At 42.1% G+C, this 18,235-nt stretch overlaps 2 protein-coding genes across 5 annotated transcripts in view; one reads left to right on the top strand and one right to left on the bottom strand.

Moving 5' to 3' along the window:
* Window positions 1-828: 828 nt before the first annotated feature.
* Window positions 829-16,540, top strand: GALK1 (galactokinase 1). Of its 2 annotated transcripts, none has more exons than XM_075845879.1 (8): window positions 829-1,330; window positions 2,773-2,962; window positions 3,671-3,790; window positions 9,966-10,101; window positions 11,774-11,955; window positions 12,220-12,370; window positions 14,854-15,016; window positions 16,386-16,540. In XM_075845879.1, exons 1-8 carry the CDS (start codon window positions 1,319-1,321, stop codon window positions 16,455-16,457), a joined length of 1,026 nt encoding a protein of 341 aa, XP_075701994.1. In that variant the 5' UTR covers window positions 829-1,318; the 3' UTR covers window positions 16,458-16,540. The 2 variants fall into 2 exon arrangements, with proteins under 2 accessions (XP_075701994.1, XP_075701993.1); XM_075845878.1 differs by lacking the exon at window positions 829-1,330 and adding an exon at window positions 1,797-1,978.
* The window catches only part of ITGB4 (integrin subunit beta 4), a 121,745-nt gene continuing 119,902 nt past the window's right edge, over window positions 16,393-18,235 (bottom strand). For all 3 annotated transcript variants that reach the window (XM_075845877.1, XM_075845875.1, XM_075845876.1), the window contains one exon: window positions 16,393-18,181. In XM_075845877.1, coding sequence (XP_075701992.1) covers window positions 18,042-18,181 — 140 coding nt within the window. In that variant the 3' untranslated portion in view covers window positions 16,393-18,041. The remainder of the gene's footprint in view (window positions 18,182-18,235) is intronic.

The raw sequence follows: 18,235 nt of genomic DNA, 5'->3' as shown, positions 1-18,235 counted from the left end.
CACGCTGCTCCCCGTATATATTACCACACGCTGCTCCCCGTATATATTACCACACGCTGCTCCCCGTAGATATTACCACACGCTGCTCCCCGTAGATATTACCACACGCTGCTCCCCGTAGATAATACCACACGCTGCTCCCCGTATGTAATACCACACGCTGCTCCCCGTAGATATTACCACACGCTGCTCCCCGTATATATTACCACACGCTGCTCCCCGTATATAATACCACACGCTGCTCCCCGTAGATATTACCACACGCTGCTCCCCGTATATAATACCACACGCTGCTCCCCGTATATAATACCACACGCTGCTCCCCGTATATATTACCACACGCTGCTCCCCGTATGTAATACCACACGCTGCTCCCCGTATATAATACCACACGCTGCTCCCCGTATATAATACCACACGCTGCTCCCCGTAGATATTACCACACGCTGCTCCCCGTATATATTACCACACGCTGCTCCCCGCAGGTAACGCCGCACGTGGCTCCCCGCAGATAACGGCCGGGCTTCTGTTGGTGGTGTTTGGAGAAAGTCCCTCGACATTGTAACCTGAGAGAGAATGTTGTTGGTCTATTCCTGGTTGAAGGAGAAGGCAGATATATCTATACCAAACATCTACAAACACCACCAACAGAAGCCCGGTCTCGGGATTTAGAAAGAACCTCTAGATGTATTAATCAGGAATTGCACAGTGCCACGTTGGCAGAATATGTGAAAGTTCTAAGGATTCCAAGTGGCCTACGGATACCTATAAGGCCCACAATTTTCAACGAGGACCAAGATTACTGCACCCAGTTTGAGCAAATTCTGAACAAATACTCATTCAATTTAATGACCTTGACGATTTCCTATCTTCAAAAGAGCATAGCGAAATTGAAGACACAAATATCATCAGCCGAACTCCAATTGAAGGCTACAATGTCGACTACGGATTACAACGATTACGAAGGAAAACTTAAATCCACTCTAAATACACACAAATGTGAAGTCGAGTCACGAAAGAGAAAGAAGTTCCGGAGAGACCTGGATGACTACAACAACCATAGGGTCTACAGGTGGCATGAAGGGTACACTGCTACAAGAACAACACGCAGAGGCCAATACAACTCATCAGGATCGTCCTATTCAGGATCAGGCGGAGAGGGACAGGAGCCCTTCCAGCCGAGAACATACAACAATCGTTTTATAGGACAACGCCGGTGCAGACGCCCAAGAAGAGGAGGAGACGAGGTGGCCAGCAACGTATTCGGGTTCTCTTCGGCCTCTCTTCAGCTGTGCAAAAAATGATTGATTTTTAGGCAATGTCATTGGAGGTACGCTTCAAAGGAATGTATCCCCTTACAAATTTTTTTACGTATTAAAAAAATATACTAAAACATATTCATTATTTTTTTTTCTAATCTATTTTTATTTCCTGGTTGTATGTTTTTTTTAATTCTATTTGATTTACATGATTATGTTGCAGTCACCTTGTCTTGCAGAAGCATTGGATTCAGTAATTGCAGTGGAGCCTCATAGCATTTGCAATGTCTATTCACACGTTATGGTCAAATCGTGATTTTTGTTGCGGTTTCCAAAAATTTGCAGAAAAAGTCGCAATATTACCACAAGATGTGAATAGACCTGAACATGAGCTTTATTCAACCCTCTAAACAGCGGCCAGCAGTCAGCTTAGCAGCTCTGCTCCGACATCGAGAAGAAGCTGCTACTGCAGCAGTCTCCTTGGGGCCAACTTTATAGAGAATCGGGACAGGTCAGGTGCTACGTGTGGGCGTGGTCAGCAGACACCCGGATGTCAACTGAGTCCTGTAGCGCAAATGTCTCTACCTGAGAAGGAAGCGCGGCGGGTGTTTGTGGAGATCTTCGGCGAGGCTGAGCCTCACATCGCAGTGTTCGCCCCCGGCAGGGTGAATCTGATCGGCGAGCACACCGACTATAATGGAGGCTTCGTGCTGCCCATGGTGAGGGATCCGGGACCGAGTTCTGTGAAGTGTGGTGGCGCCCGGTTATGTGATGAGTGAGTGGTCACGGGACCGGTCCCTGTCCTGTACTGCAGTGCTGCTCAGATCTATCAGTAATGTCTCAGCTGGGAGGTCCTGCACTATAGTTAATTTACTATAACATATCATTTTTTGGGCCATTTGCTCATGCAGATTGGTAGAATGAATGCGCCCAAAATAATTGTGTGTGACATTATGTTTTACAAACAGGAAAAAAAAATGGTGCGTTTTACCCACAAAAACTGCAATTTGACTGTGACTATTAATCGTAAAAAAAACAACAATGAAATTCCGTGCAATTAAACAATGTCGTATTGCACAAATCGGTTTCTGCCATTTTTATATCTTTTTTTTCTGGTTTTATCTGTACCTGCGTCCTCAGGATGCAGATTTTTGGTGTCTCACAACGAGCATGGTGGAGTGACGGGCATAATAAGGGGAGCATGATTTTTGATAAGGGGTTATGCTTTTACTAGAAATCAGAAAAGTTTCTAAATTTAAGACCAGGGCTTTGCGGCATAATCTGGGCACCTACGTTAAAGTGGCGTAATTACCGCAACTTGCAAGCAACTTAATTGGCCCCCAGAGGAAAAAAAGTCATGTGACCTTTATAGGAACCCTTCCATGGTCTTGTGGTGGTTCACTATATGGTATTGAAGTTGGGGCGGTAGTAGAGACAGTGGAGGGAGGTACGGAGGGTGTAATGGGCGCTGTTCACTACAATTCTAATAATGTAATCTGGTGTTTCTATGCAGGCCCTGCCGCTCATCACCGTTATAGTCGGGAGCCCCCGGGATGATGGAAAGATTTGTATTGTTACTACAGCTGAGGGGGCTGATGAGCCGTATAAAGTGGAATTTGAGACTCCAAGTGTGAACAGACCTCTAACACCGGGAGCTCCAAAATGGGCTAATTATGTGAAGGGGGTTATTCAGCATTACAGAGGTAAGAGCTTGAACGGTTTGGGTTTGCTTGAGAAGTTGTTCCACTTTGGATAACATTTCCCACTGTCAGGGCTCGTTCACATCTGCGTTTGGTATTTCCATTACTCTGCTCCGTCGTATCAGCAGAACAACAAAAATACCAGCAGCACACGGTTCCGTTGGGTTTCCGCCATCCTGTCCGTCGTTTTACCGGACACAATAGCGCAGCAGGCTGCATTATTTTGTCCGGAACTTTTGACACAGATGTGAACGATGCCTTTAGAGTTGATTAACTTTATTTATTTTGTACTAATTCTGCCTGTCCGATCAAGAAAACCCATGTCCAAATGCCCTGATGGACATCCCGGAAGGGGGTACCCCCACTTAGTACCTCCAGAGCCGACCGCTACTAACCAGCATAGGCTCTCTATTTGACAGGTGAGGGCTGTCCTTGTATTACATCTGAATGGCTGCTACGTAATACTAAATTGACTCTGTAGTGACTGCTGCAGGGGAGATGTCTGGCTGGCGGCAGCAACGTCCACTGTTTGCCGGGGGTCTCGGGAGCTGGATATAGGCAATCAGCTGATCAACATGCTGGCGCCCATATAGAGCTTGGTGTCTGTGATGACAAATCCTTTGAAGTGTCAAATGTGTTTATTTTGGGGACGTGCTGTAATTCTCCCTACTGTACGAGCATGTCAGTGACTTTCCTTTTGTATTTTCTCAGCTGGCCCCATTCCAGGGTTTAATGCCGTGATTGCCACCAGTGTGCCATTGGGTGGCGGTCTGTCAAGTTCTGCATCTCTAGAAGTTGCTTCCTATACCTTCTTGCAACAACTGTGCCAAGGTTAGAAGGTCCATGTCCTGTATTTCGTATGTATATTACTCAGAGATTGGCATTATTGACGTGTATAACTTTCAGCTTCATAAAACTTAGTTCAATTGGTGGCCATAAGACTTTATGGAAAATGCAGAACATTCTGCAGAGCAGGCACCAAATTGAATGTTTCAGACAACTTTTGGCATCTGTTTTTTTTTTTTAAAAAGTGGCATGGCTAAGAATAGTATGCTCCCTCTAGTGGTGACTACAGGTAACTAACATGTGGTTTTTATTTTAACATCTGTCTATGCAGGGGATTTCGATCTTTCTATCCCAAATCTCTGACCACTATAAAGATATTTTAAGAAAGTAAACGTCACAGAATTTTGGACCTAAAAACAACATGGTGATAATGTTGAAACTTTTTTTTTTCCAGCTTTTTAAAACACACGTAAAAAAATACACCATGTGTTTCAAGCATTTTTATCTCCTTAGGCTACATTCACACGACAGTGGAAAAAAATGGCAATTAACCTCTTCCTGCGCTGCGCCTCAACCTTACGTCCCAGTGAGGGGTTGCTTCCCGCACCGGGACGTACAGTTGCGGAGTGGTTCCCTGCGCACACTGTCCCCGACAGCTGACACTCCAGTCTTGACGGCCAGCGGTCCATCGCCGCTGATTTAGGTAATTAACCCCTTAAAGGCGGCGACCGAATGTGATCGCAGCATTTATGGGGGTTTGAAGCAGATCAGCAGCCCCCACGAATTGATATTGGGGGCTGCTGATGCTTGTCATGGCAACCGGAGACCAGACAATGGCCTCCGGGTTGCCATGTATGGATGCCTAGAAGGAGCAGCCTCTGGCTAGTCCTCTTAGGCTTCCGGTCAGTGACTGTCACGTCACAATGACCGTTATAATACATTACGTAGGTTGTGTAATGTATTATAGCAGCGATCAGAGCTGCCAGTTTTCAAGTCCCCTAGTGGGACAGAAAAAAAGTGTAAAAGGACAAGAACTACTTCCCCCCCCCCCCCCCTATAATAAGTATTTTATTCTAGGGAAAAACTGAAAACGTTTAAAAAAATAAAAAATGTACACCTATTTGGTATCAACGACCCAAAGTATAAAAGTATTATGTTAACCGCATGAAAAAAAAAATCAATCAAAAACTGTCAGAACCGCAATTTTTTTTTTTTTCGGTCACCACCCCTTCCAAAATATAGAATAAAAAGTGATCAAAAAGTCACATGTGCCCCCAAAATAGTACCAATAAAAACTACAACCCGTCCCTGACACTTCTTCTTTGACTGAAAATAAAAAGTGATGGCTCAGAATATGGTAACACAAAAAATAAATTATTTTATAAAAAAGTGATGTTATTATGCAAACGCTGCAAAACATAAAAAAAATCTATGTATGTTATCGCCGTAATTGTACCGACCCACAGAATAAAGTGAAATGCAATTTATAGCGCACGGTCAACACTGTAAAAAAAATAAAATAAAAAACAACATCAGAAGTGCTGGTTTTTGGTCACCCGGCTTGCAAAAAAATGTAATAAAGTGATCAAAGATCACATGTACTCCAAAATGGTACTAATGAAAAGTACAGATTGTCTCGCAACAAATAATCCCTCACACGGCTCCGGTGGTGAAAAAATAACGAAGTTCTGGCTCTCAGAATATGACGATGCAAAATGTGCAGAGCTCCAAAAGCGGATAAGATCGGGCGCCATTTATCAGTGCGACAGCGGCCACATATCTATGAATTATTTATATACCGCATTATTATACCCTCTTATTATGCCCTGATGTTCTCCACACAGATTACAGATGCCCCCACATCAGAAACTGAAATAAAAGCAATAACCCAAACAGAACAACTGTCAAGCAAAATCTGCACTTCAAAAGCTTAATGGCGCTCCCTCCCTTCTGAGCCCTGCAGCGTGCCCAAACTGCAGTTTACGTCCAGAGATATGGCATCACCATTCCTGGGACAACCCGCATAACGTCTTGAGGTATTTGTCTTCAGTGGCACAAACTGGGCACAACATATTGTGCACTAAAATGGCATATCAGTGGAAAATTGCAGTTTTCACTTTGCACCGTCCGCTATGCATTAACCCCTTTGCACACTGACTTAATAGCATGTCATGGTGCGGGGGTTGATGTATGGAGGCGGCTCACGTGCTGAGCCCGCTCCATACGCTGCGGGTGTCAGCTGTGTATTACCGCTGACACCCGGGACTAGCGGACGGCCTGTAAAAATGACAATATACTGCAATACATTAATATTGCAGTGTATTGTACCAGCGATCCAAGGGGACTAATAAAATGTGTAAAAAAATTAAATTATTAGTAGTGGAAAAAAAAACAAATTTAATGAAAAAAAAACCCCAAAAAAACACCTTTCCCCATTTTCTTCAGTAAAGTAAAAAAAATTAACAAAATTGGTATCGCTACGTCCGTAAGAGTCCGAACTATTACAATATATCATTATTTAACTTGCATGCTTAGCGGTGTAAAAAATAAAATAAATAATTGAAAACCCCAAAATCGCTGTTTTTTTTGTCACCTTAGAGCTCAAAAAAAAAAGTAAGTTATTAAAAGGTTGTATGTACCAATAAAAACTACAGCTCGTCCCGCAAAAAATAAGCCCTCACACCGCTCAATCAACCGAAAAATAAAAAAGTTACGACTTTTAAAATATAGTAGTAAATGTAGTAGTAAAATATAAAAAAACTATATAAATTTGGTATCACCATAATTGGATAGAGGCGCAGAATAAAGTGAAGTTTTTGGGGGGGCAATGGCAAAAATTGCAATTTAAGTGTTTTTGGTTTTTTTTGTGTTTTTTTTTACGGCGTTCACCTCGAGGTTGCATTTGCGGGCCACCAATGGGTGACAGAGGGAGCTCCCCTCACTGCAAACAAGTTAATTGCCACGGTCGTGATTGACTGCAGCATTTAATTTTTTGAACGGTCGTGATCGAAGTAAACTTCGATTGCTACTGTTGGAGCAGGAGCCCGGCTGTCGTCACAGCCAAGTACGCGCTCCAACCTGCATTGGACACCCTTGCAGGACTTTGGCTAGGCCGCCGGATTTTCTAAGTCTAGTCTAAGGCCCCTCGGTGAAAAAGGCATATTTGTTGGCACTAAGGGTTAATAAAGTTTTTCGTTTTTGATGGTTATTTTTTTTTGAGAAACTGATGCGACATCCACCGTAACTAGAGTATGTTGTGTCTTGGGGGAAGAAAAAGACCTCTGACCGCAAAAACACTATTAAATTGCCACAAATGAAAATGCAGTGTATGTTGTCTTTTACATATTTTACCTTACACTTTTTAAAGCAACATTTGGCCGCCACTTTTTTTTTTTTTTTTTTTTTTTTTTTAAATTGATTTTCACATGTCAAATATATTCAAGAAATATGATTAGCCTTGTCAAGATACAATATTGCATACAAGATACATTCACATACAACGTATAAACTACATATATATAATATATAACCATCCCTTCGTTGAACTTGATGGAGATGTGTTTTTTTTTTTTTTCAACTATGTAACGTGCAAATATATCACTCGTGTCGCAGTGTGTCCATTATACAAGTCATTGTAGTACACATTGTACACATTAGGGCAATTCATCGAAATTCAGTGCATTTAATCAACCTCTTCTTGCAAATTTTTGTTGTCAATTATTTTCTCCCGGTTTACACTGTATCTGCATCTTCGGGACGCAGATAGAGTTGAATCCAATGGTAGAGCAGTGGGCCGTAAAGTCCTGGCTCTACCATTCGCTATATGTCGCTGGATGCGAGGCAGTGACATCATCATGCCGGTCTGCGCCGAGCTACACGGAGCAGAGGGATCTCCTCCACTAGTCATTGGGGCGGGGTTAGGAGAGTGTGTATTATTTTTATCAGGCACTATTGAGGGCAGCTGTGGGGGCATTATACAGCGTGGGGGCAGCTATAGGGGACTTATACTGTGTGGGGTGCATATATGGGGGCCTTATACTGTGTCAGGGCAGCTATAAAGGCATTATATTGCGTGAAAGGCAGTTATGGGGGCATTATACTGTGGTAGCAGCTATGGAGGCATTATACTCTGTGGGGCATACTCTGTAGAGGGCAGATATAAGGGCATTATACTGTGAGTATATTGCCCCTATGTGGCACTATAGGGGCAATATACTGTATGGGGGCAGTGTCGGGGTATATTATAGTGTAGTATACGGCAGGCTCAGAGGATAAATATGAATTCAATGGCGTAGCATGCAAATAGGGGGTGTGGCATGCAAAAGGGGTGTGGTCTAAATTGTTCAATAATCTTAATCGAGGTTACATGTTCAATAATCGTGATTTTTATGTTGGTCATCATTGCCCAAGCCTAATACATAGTAAAATTTAACGTTCACAAAGATATAACTATAAAGCGAGATGCCCTCCCACCCATGCAGATGGATCTCCGGTGCACATCTATAGGATGGAGTCAGAAATAGATTGCTAGTTTCTTTTGGTCACTCTATTGTTTCAGTCGGCCCAATGTGCCAGCAATATCTTGTACCAGGGAGTGTGATGGAAGGGGTTCATTAACTCCTCGATTTCCAGGGTTTGTAGATGTTTGCGACCAAATGTATTTCGTTTCTGGAAGAATTTTGTTGCTTGTCTCCTCAACCCTCTCAATTTCCAGTCTTATCCATCTGAATATACTTCATCTGTGACATAACCTCAGTCATGGTTGGAGCCAAATGTGTAGCTACACATATTTTGGCCACCAATAGCAAAGCATGTTTTGCCAATGGAGCATGGCAGGCTTCAGGCATTGAATGAAACAATAGAGGTAATGTTATCTAGGGTTATCCCCCCCAGGTGAGACGTCGACCCAATATTGGTTTATATCTGAGCAGGTCCACATGCCATGAAAAGTTTGGCTTTCGAGCACTTCATCTATGACCTGCTATTAGTCTACCTGGGGCATTAGAGTGCGGAGGAACATTGAAGTCATGTTTGGCTTTATGAATGAATTTGAAACGAGATTCACTCCGTTGTCCACAAATGACCGCTTTTTTTAAAACTTTTTCCCATACTTCTAGTATCTTTAAAGGAAAGGTGTCATATATTTTATTTAAAAAAAAATGAATTTACTTTATTTTTTCACAATGTTTTTTTGTTTTATTACTTACTAACACTTTTTTATTGTACTGGGGGCTGCCATGTCTTATTTAATCTGTGTCTCTTCACGACACATACACAGATGAAATCTGGCAACTACAGGGCATAGCAGATAGGAACGGCTCCCGCTCCCATCTCCTGTGCTTTTGCCGTCTATCTCTGTACTGAGTGTGCTCTGTGGCATGCGCAGTTCAGAGCCACCCAGCATAGAGGCTGGTTTTCAGGGGGAAAGCCGATGCCATTTTAGTGAAGACCGGCCGCACTGCAGGTAAGGGGCGGGGTGTTTAGCATGTTGGGGAGGGGTTTGTGTGTGGCACGGTTGAATGTTTGGGCGTGTGTGTGTGGGGGGGGGGGGGGGCGCTCAGGGACCCTACGTCGTACTTTCTTTTAAAAAAATGAGGAAATAATTGACAAACGATGTGGGGTCCCCATCATTTTCATTCGTAAACAGCCAGATACAATGAAACAGCTGCAGCCTAGCATTACCAGGGTAGAAAGAGCCACTGTTTTTGGCCCTTCCCAGCCTAATAATACCAGCCTGCTGCCTGGCGATCCTCCAGATCCTCCTCACTGCTCGACCACAGTGAGGACATTGAATGTAGTGGCGGTTGAGACGGCGTGCTTCCGCTCCATTCAAAGCCTCTGGGAATGACGGAAACAGCCAAGTACTGCGCTCGGCTGTTTCCGTCATTCTCATAGACTATGAATAGAGCGGCGGGCGCATGTTGGACAACCACTCAATTCAAGCTCCTCCTACCTGCAATCGAGCAGTGAGGAGGAGAGGGGGTTCAGCAACCTCGTTCTCACAATTGGTGGGGGTCCCAGCGGTGGGGTTAGGGTTAGATCTGCTGATTTGACCATATGACTAAATGCAGTGTCTGGTTGTCTGTTTTTGCCATTAGGATGTTCAACAGATCCTCTTTACTGTTCTTATTAAACTTAAGTCTTTCTTGTCATTTTAATGTTTTTTCCAGAAGTTTATACTTCAATAATTCATCTCTGTGTCATATGTGCTTTGTATCAGATGATGGCGATCTTGTTCAGAAGGCACTTGCCTGTCAAAAAGCTGAACATACATTTTCCGGAGTGCCCTGTGGGATCATGGACCAGTTTATATCTGTAATGGGAAAAGAGTGCCATGCTATGCTCATTGACTGCAGGTCAGTGTAAGGGTTTAGTCCTAACCTTTATTAGACCTTGTTCACACAGTGATGTTTTTTTTTTATGTTTGGATTTTGAGACAAAACCAGGGGTAGATCATAAAGAGGTACGAAGTATAGAAGAAAGACGACCTGAACGAGATTTCCCTTTTGCATTTATGCAAAAACTGCTCTAAAACTGCACAGTGGGAACAAGACCTTAACGAATTCAGTACATGAGAGGCTATAGTTTATGTATGTGTTGGAAATGAGCAGTTTCAAGTGTTCCAGTGACGGAAGGTAAAGCTTGTTTACCCATGCAGTTTATGTCCTCATTGAGTTAATCCTAGTAAACTTCCAGGCCACAGCACTTCAATGGAACTGTTTAACTTGAGCTACGTAGCCAACCCAGATGATAAGAAAAAGCCGATCATGTACATATGTAACTATAGTGCTCACAGGGGTAGGGTCAAGATGCAGCCATCTACAATGAATTCGGAAAGTCTTCAGACCCTTTCACTTTCTTCACATTTTTCCATGTTAAAGAGACTCTGTCACCACATTATAAGTGGCCTATCTTCTACATAATGTGATCGGCGCTGTAATGTAGATAACAACAGTGTTTTTTATTTAGAAAAACGATCATTATTGACTTAGTTATGACCTATATTAGCTTTATGCTAATGAGTTTCTCAATGGACAACTGGGCGTGTTTTACTATATGACCGAGTGGGCGTTGTACAGAGGAGTGTATGACGCTGACCAATCAGTGACCAATCAGCGTCATACACTTCTCTCCATGCATTTACACAGCACATAGTGATCTTACTACCTTCACCGTTTTAAGTTTCCCCCTCATAATTCTGCAATATTTTAGTTTTTTCCTTTTCCATAAATTAGCAAAGATTGCTAACATTCGGTTTTCACTTTGTGATTATAGGGTATTGAGTGCAGAATAATGGGGGACCTCAACATAAAATGTGAAAAAATTTAAAGGATCTGAAGACTTTCCGAATGCATTATAAATTTCTATCCATGTCATTGTAGCATTTCCAAACGTACCCCAGGTCAATGTATCTTAATCTTCTCCACCTCTCCCATAAAACATCCTTACTGTTTCCAGATCCTGCTCGCCCTGCTTTGAGTTCCCGCAACTCAAACACACCCTGGGACTGAATCTTCTTGGAGAAAAATTCTACCATCATCTTATACTTTTGTCTGTCTCACCATGGCACTTAATGGGGTTGTCTATTAAAAGATTCTGTGTAAATAGAGGGGGCCCGCGTTCTGGACACTCGCCTATTAGCCAAAGTGTCTCTTGATTTGAAGGACCCGGCCTTTCCATGTAATACATGGACAGCCCATTGATTTAAGTTGAAACTGTAATGATCCGTTTCCCCACAGGTGGTGCTGCAGGGAATTTGAGCACTTGATTATAACTGATCGTTAGCACACTGATCTACAAATCGGGGGACCCTTTTAACAATAACCCCTTTTAAAACCAGTGAAAAACTTCAATGCAGAAAAGAAACTTGTAGAAAGATGCTTTCTATTAAATGATGACATATTAGAAATGTACGTCTTCCTATGAGTATCATTTAGTATTTGTTTTTGTAGTTTGTCATACTTATGACGTGGCCTGGTTCTTTTCATGGTATATAGAAGGTCACTTACTCTTCTTGTATTGTTTCAGGTCTCTGGAAGTAAAACCACTTCCCCTGACCGATCCCAATTTGTCCGTACTCATCACAAATTCTAACGTACGCCATGAACTAACCGGCAGCGAGTATCCCACACGCAGGAGACAGTGCAAGGAGGCAGCAAAGGCTCTTGGGAAAGAAAGTTTGAGGGATGCCAGTATGGAAGATCTGGAGGGTAAGTGGTTTGATGTATAGTCTAGGAACAAAAAAATCGCGGAAATTCTGCAACGTTTTCGCAAGAGAAATTGACATTCTACCGATTGAGAATTTGCACCGCCAGTCAATTTCCGCACTTTTTTTTTTGCGTGTGGATGAGATTTGTTGAAATGTAGTACGCAATGGATTTTCCGCAATGAAATCCGTTGCAGAAAAGCCGCAACTGAACCGGCCCCGTTTCTCATACCCTGGTGGTGATTTTAATTTGATTTTATTATTTCAGCTCAAAAAGACAGTCTTAGTGAGGTGTGCTACACCCGAGCCCGCCATGTCATCACAGAAATAGAGCGCACAACGAAGGCAGCGGAAGCTTTGGAGAACGGGGATTACCGATTGTTTGGTAAATTAATGGTGGAGAGCCACAACTCATTGAGGTAGGACACAATTATAGTGAAACATTCACCTTTTTGGTGTGATTAGTAATTATTATATTAAGAAATTGTGGTGTTCACCATTCCATACTATAATAATTATTCTAATAGCGCAATCCTTGGGGAAGTTTTTACATTGGCTGATGCCAATTTATGGGGCACAGTGGCTGGCTACCGGTTTATCACGATCTGCTGCCTGAATGTCATGTGAAGGTCATATACGGTTGTGTAATTTGACATTCTTCCAGCAACCCTGCAATGTTTTCTGATTTCATATGTTAATTTTTTTTGGAAGACTCTAAGCTGAGAGCATGTCCTCCTTCCATTCAGTTGTATTTTTATATAGGTGTTTCTGGTGGATAACCAGTATAGCGACCAATACAGCTCAAAAAGGAGTTCTCACACCGCTTCCCAGGCTCTTGAATGGCAGAACTGCCCAGTTTTGCTTTGATACTTTGGCTGTTCTGTTGCAGAATAACTAGACCCGTATGCCAATGATGAATCTGGCTAGACTGAGTGACAATTGCTGGGGAAGCTATGATAGCCGCTATATTGGTTGTCACCCAGTTTCCAGGAGTTTGGAAAAGTTCTCTAAAAAGATAAATACATTGTTATACCAAATATTTTCTGTAAAAGTAAGTCCCCATGCACACGACCGTGCCTGTGATCACGGACCGGGGGCAGCCACCTGCATTTGCAGGCTGTGTTCTCATATAAAGTATGGGAGCACGGTCCGTAAAAAGCTAAAAATAGAACGTGTCCTATCTTTTGCGGAACCCTGCTATGGCACAGACACTTTCCCGTAAATATACAGAGATGTGCCCGTGGGCAATAGAAGTGAATGGGTCCGTAATTATGGATGAATTTTATGGTCGTGTGCATGGGGCCTAACTAAACCTGCACATTAAAGAGGCTCTGTCACCAAATTATAAGTGCCCTATCTTGTACATGATGTGATCGGCGCTGTAATGTAGATCACAGCCGTATTTTCTATTTAGAAAAACGATCATTTTTGACGGAGTTATGACCTATCTTAGCTTTATGCTAATGAGTTTCTTAATGGACAACTGGGCGTGTTTTACTTTTTGGTCAAGTGGGCGTTGTACAGAGGAGTGTATGACGCTGACCAATCAGTGACCCATCAGCGTCATACACTTCTCCCCATTCATTTACACAGCAAATAGCGATATAGTTATCACTATGTGCAGCCACATACACACACTATAACGTTACTGCAGTGTCGTGACAGTGTATATACATTACCTCCAGCCAGGACGTGATGTGTATACAGAATCCTGACACTTCTGTAGTGTCTCAGTGATATTTACAGCAAGGCATGCGTAATCTCGTTTGAAATGACAGTTTACAGTGTGATCTCACGAGATTACGCTTGCTGTGCTGTAGTGTCGGGATTGTATTAGCGAAGTGTCAGGATTCTGAATACACATGACGTCCAGGCTGGATGGTCATGTGTATTCATTATCAGGACACTGCAGTAATGTTAGTGTTTGTGTATGTGGCTGCACATAGTGATCTAGCTATATCGCTAGTGCTGTGTAAATGAATGGAGAGAAGTGCATGATGCTGATTGGTCAGCGTCATACACCCCTCTGTACAACGCCCACTTGGTCATATAGTAAAACACGCCCAGTTGTCTATTAAGTAACTCATTAGCATAAAGCTAAAATAGGTCATAACTCCGTCAAAAATGATCGTTTTTCTAAATAAAAAACACTGCTGTAATCTACATTACAGCGCCGATCACATCGTGTACAAGATAGGGAACTTCTAATCTGGTGACAGAGCCTCTTTAAGCCAACCTTCCCAATGGTAACAGTATGAGGCACCTATACCCCTGAACCCCACAGACATCCTAGGTGGAGATTATTATCCATAATGATATGTATTTTGTTTAGTTTGATATGTCAGAGGTGTGGAATGTTTATATTAGTAGAGGTACACTTTAATTGGCGGTTGTATGAGGGAAAATATAAATACATTTGAGAAATCGCGCCACTCTTGTCCATGGGCTGTGTGATTGCAGCATGGCTCCATTTATGTGATTGCAACTGCTGCTGTACTAGAAACAGCCTATGGATAACATGGCTCTGGGTTTTTTTTAATACCCCTTTTTTATGCTTTAAAATCTTGCCTTTAGGGGTAGTTCACACAGTTTTTTGCAGGCAAACGAAATCTGCCTCAAAATTCCTTTAGCAATTGAGGCAGATTTTGAACAGCCAGCGTTAACGGTTTTTTATTTTGTTTTTTTTCGGTCAGCCTCTGACCCCCAGGGAAATCATTGGGGGGGCGATTTCCGCCATCTTTTGGCGCTAATTCTGACACTGTTTCCACGTCAAAGTTAGTGCCAAAAAACTCGGTGTGGACTGACCCTAATTTTAAGTGAGAAATGAGTTCTTAAGCCTGGTTTTGCTGCGGTCTGTTACCCTCTGCTAGTTACGGCAGTGACTATGGCCCTTTTCTTGTAGGGATGATTATGAGGTTAGCTGTCCAGAGCTGGATGAGTTGGTTTCAATCGCAGTGGAAATTCCAGGTGTTTATGGCAGCAGGATGACAGGAGGAGGTTTTGGAGGTTGTACAGTAACTTTACTGGAGACTTCAGTTGCTGAGAAGACCAAACGGCAAATTAAGGTGACTGATCGTCCCATGGGACAGTAAGATTATAACCGTCGGAAATATAGGCCCACAGCCCAAAAGTTTGAGTAATAATAAAGGAATTGAAAAAACTTGTCTGAAAATGCTTTTATTACAAAACTTAGCGCGGAAAAAATGCGGTGTGATTTTTCGGGCGGAATGTACTGCAGGTTCCAGGTCGGATACGCTGCGCAGTTTTAACGCGGCGTATCCGACCCGTGGGAACCCGGACTTAAAGGATATGTGAATCTTTTGAATGACCTTTTTATTTAAAAAAAATTAAAAACCCAAAAACGTCAACTTTATAAATAGTTTTTACACAGCTGCTCTGTATTCCCTAGCTGTATCTTTAGCTATAGCTAATATGAAAACAATGCCTCAATCGATTTTGAGCCATGATTTTTTATCATTTAGATATTTAACGTTAAATTTATCATCCTCATTATCGGCTACCGCTGGTGTTGGCATTACCCAAAATGTACCGTGTGTGTGTCACATCAAGGTGACTTTAAATGATGTATTATTACAATCGGCCGCAGCGATACAAAATGGACCTGGTCTACGATTGTAGCATGATTTCATGTGTACACATTTCGGTAGTCTCTTGTGAATTTTAGAGAGCGCTAATTCGGAGAGTAATTTTCATTTTTGTACATTTCTAAACTGAAAGGGTCACTTTATTGATAATGAGAGGGTATGGCGAAGAAAAAAAATAATATCCTATCGAGAAGTAGCGGCTTTATTCAATGCCACTTATCCCATCCGTGATCCAATTTCATTGTCAACTGTTAAAAGAATCGCCAAGGCAGATTTATAATAATACGTAATTTAAAGTCACCTTGATGTGGCATTCCCAAGCACGCACACACATACACACATACACACATACATATATACATACACACACACACATACATACATACATACATACATACATATATACATACATACATACACACACACACACATACATACATACATACATACATACATACATACATACATACATACATACATACATACATACATACATACATACACATACCCTTAGGATTTTACCCGCACGGTAGATTTTGGGCAATGCGAACACCGGCGGTAGCTGATAATGAAGATGATAACTTTAAAGTGAAATATCTCAGCAAAATTTTTTTTTTCTCAATCTATTGCGCCATTGTTTTCGTATTGAAAAGAGCTTTCATATGAGCCCTCACTCGACACCCTCCCCCCCCCCCCGGCCCTTTAAGAATTTGCTGCACACCCCGCCGCCCCCATATTTTTTATAAAGTCAAATCATCAAGAAATATTTATTGATTTAAGTTGTGAGGAAACAAAGCATGCATTGAAAGTTATCCATTTTTTTCTGCAGGAGAAATTCAATGGATCGCCATCATTCTACATGACCAAGCCGTCGGCTGGATGTGGGGTATTGCAACAATAACTTTCCGTTGTATTCATGTCCTGCTATTTGGGAAATAAAGTAACCAGGCTTCTGTCTCAAGCGGATTTGCTGGGTTTAAAGTCTCCTATTTTCCCATTATGTACTTGGGTTGGGATATTTATAACTACAACTGGGGAGATTAAGCAAAACTGGGGGTAGGAAAAACAGTAGTTGCTTATAGCAACCAATCAGATTCCGGCTCCTTCTCCAGAGAACCTTTTGGAAAATGAAATCCTCAAACTGATGGGTGGTTATGGGCAAGTGCTCCACATCTCTATTGCACTCGTTTCGATGAATCCTCGCTTTGGTTTATCTCCACTTCCCACGGTGGTTACCACGATCGACTACCGAAAATGTCGGGAATTTTCAGTAAAGCAATAGTTCTAGAAAAGTACCTGAATTTATGGAATATGAAATCTTTTATTAATTATAGGCAACTAAGAGAAAGCATGTTATATCAACAACAAGTACCAGAGACCAATAGAAAACCCTTAAGACACAGTACACTATTTGCAGTATCGTCGGCAAGATCTCTCCTCAACATAGACCTTAAAGAAGCTGTCACCAGATTATAAGTGCTTTATATCTCCTACATGTGATCGGCGCTGGAATGTAGAGAACAGTGTTTTTAAAAATAAAAAACAATCCGTTATGAGCAATTTTAGATTTTTTCTAATTTAGTTTCTTTAATGCCCAACTGGGTGTTTTTTTAACTTTTGACCAAGTGGGCTGTCATTCATAGCGTGATCGCGTGAGATCACGCTGTGCAGCGATTAAGTCCCACACAAACGTTGCCGAAGTGTCGGGAGTGTGAATAGACATCGCGTCCTGGCTGGAGGCGATTTCTATTCACTCTCGAGATACTTCAGTAACGTTAATGTGTGTGTATGTGACCGCACAGCATGATCTCGCAAGATCACGATGTCGGAGTACATGAATGGAGAGAAGTGTATGACGCTGATTGGTCACCGATTGGTCAGCGTTATACACTTCTCTTTACAACGCCCAATCGGTCAAAAGTTAAACGCCCAGTTGGGCATTAAACTCATTAGCATAAAGCTAAAATTGCTCATAACTTGCTCAAAAATGATCGTTTTTCAAAATAGAAAAAAACACTGTTCTCTATATTACAGTGCCGATCAGATTATATAGGAGATAGGGCACTTATAATCTGGTGACAGAGCCTCTTTAACTGTTTATAAATTCTCCCTTTGTCATATATTTTTTAAAAAAGTAAGTTATTTACAAAGCATTAAATAAAGTTTTGGTTTAAAGCATGTAGTGGGATGCAGGATGCTGGAAAAGTTCTGTCAGCGCAATTTCTTCCCACAGAGCATTACAATTATTGAGCATTACATTGAAAAGCTTGATGCAGACAGTGAAGGGATGTTATCCCATTTGGTACCTTGTGTAGCACCAACATTAATATTGCCGTCATACCCCCATCCCTTCCTGTACTGTCTAGTTTACAAGATATGAGTAGCACAATTGAGATTCCCGCAGCACAAAGGAAAAAGTGCCAGGGAAGGGACTGCGGCCCCCAGGCAGTTACATAGTCCAGTGTCGTTGGTTGTGAAAAATCTCTTAGGCCTCGTAGAACTGACGCTCCACCTGCTTGCTGACGGATCCTTCTGACATCATTGTTCGCGTTAAGTACTCTTTGGTGATTTGCTGAGTAACCGTGCCGGAGCTTTCCATCCGGTGTGACGTGACAGACATGCCATCTGTTAATAGAAAAATAAGCAGTCATGTGACCTTTTATAAACCATGAAGAATAT

This window comes from Rhinoderma darwinii, chromosome 13, assembly GCF_050947455.1.
Source record: "Rhinoderma darwinii isolate aRhiDar2 chromosome 13, aRhiDar2.hap1, whole genome shotgun sequence".
NCBI lineage: Eukaryota > Metazoa > Chordata > Amphibia > Anura > Rhinodermatidae > Rhinoderma > Rhinoderma darwinii.
Note: the sequence above shows the minus strand (reverse complement) of the source record. Positions and strands in the feature narration are given on the sequence as shown.

What these genes read in the sequence shown, in the direction of transcription:
- GALK1 (XM_075845878.1), top strand. Translation starts at nt 1,835, where the DNA reads ATGTCTCTACCTGAGAAGGAAGCGCGGCGGGTGTTTGTGGAGATCTTC. An exon ending in GAGGCTTCGTGCTGCCCATG is followed by an intron (nt 1,979 to 2,772) that starts GTGAGGGATCCG and finishes GTTTCTATGCAG; the next exon opens with GCCCTGCCGCTCATCACCGT. An exon ending in GGTTATTCAGCATTACAGAG is followed by an intron (nt 2,963 to 3,670) that starts GTAAGAGCTTGA and finishes GTATTTTCTCAG; the next exon opens with CTGGCCCCATTCCAGGGTTT.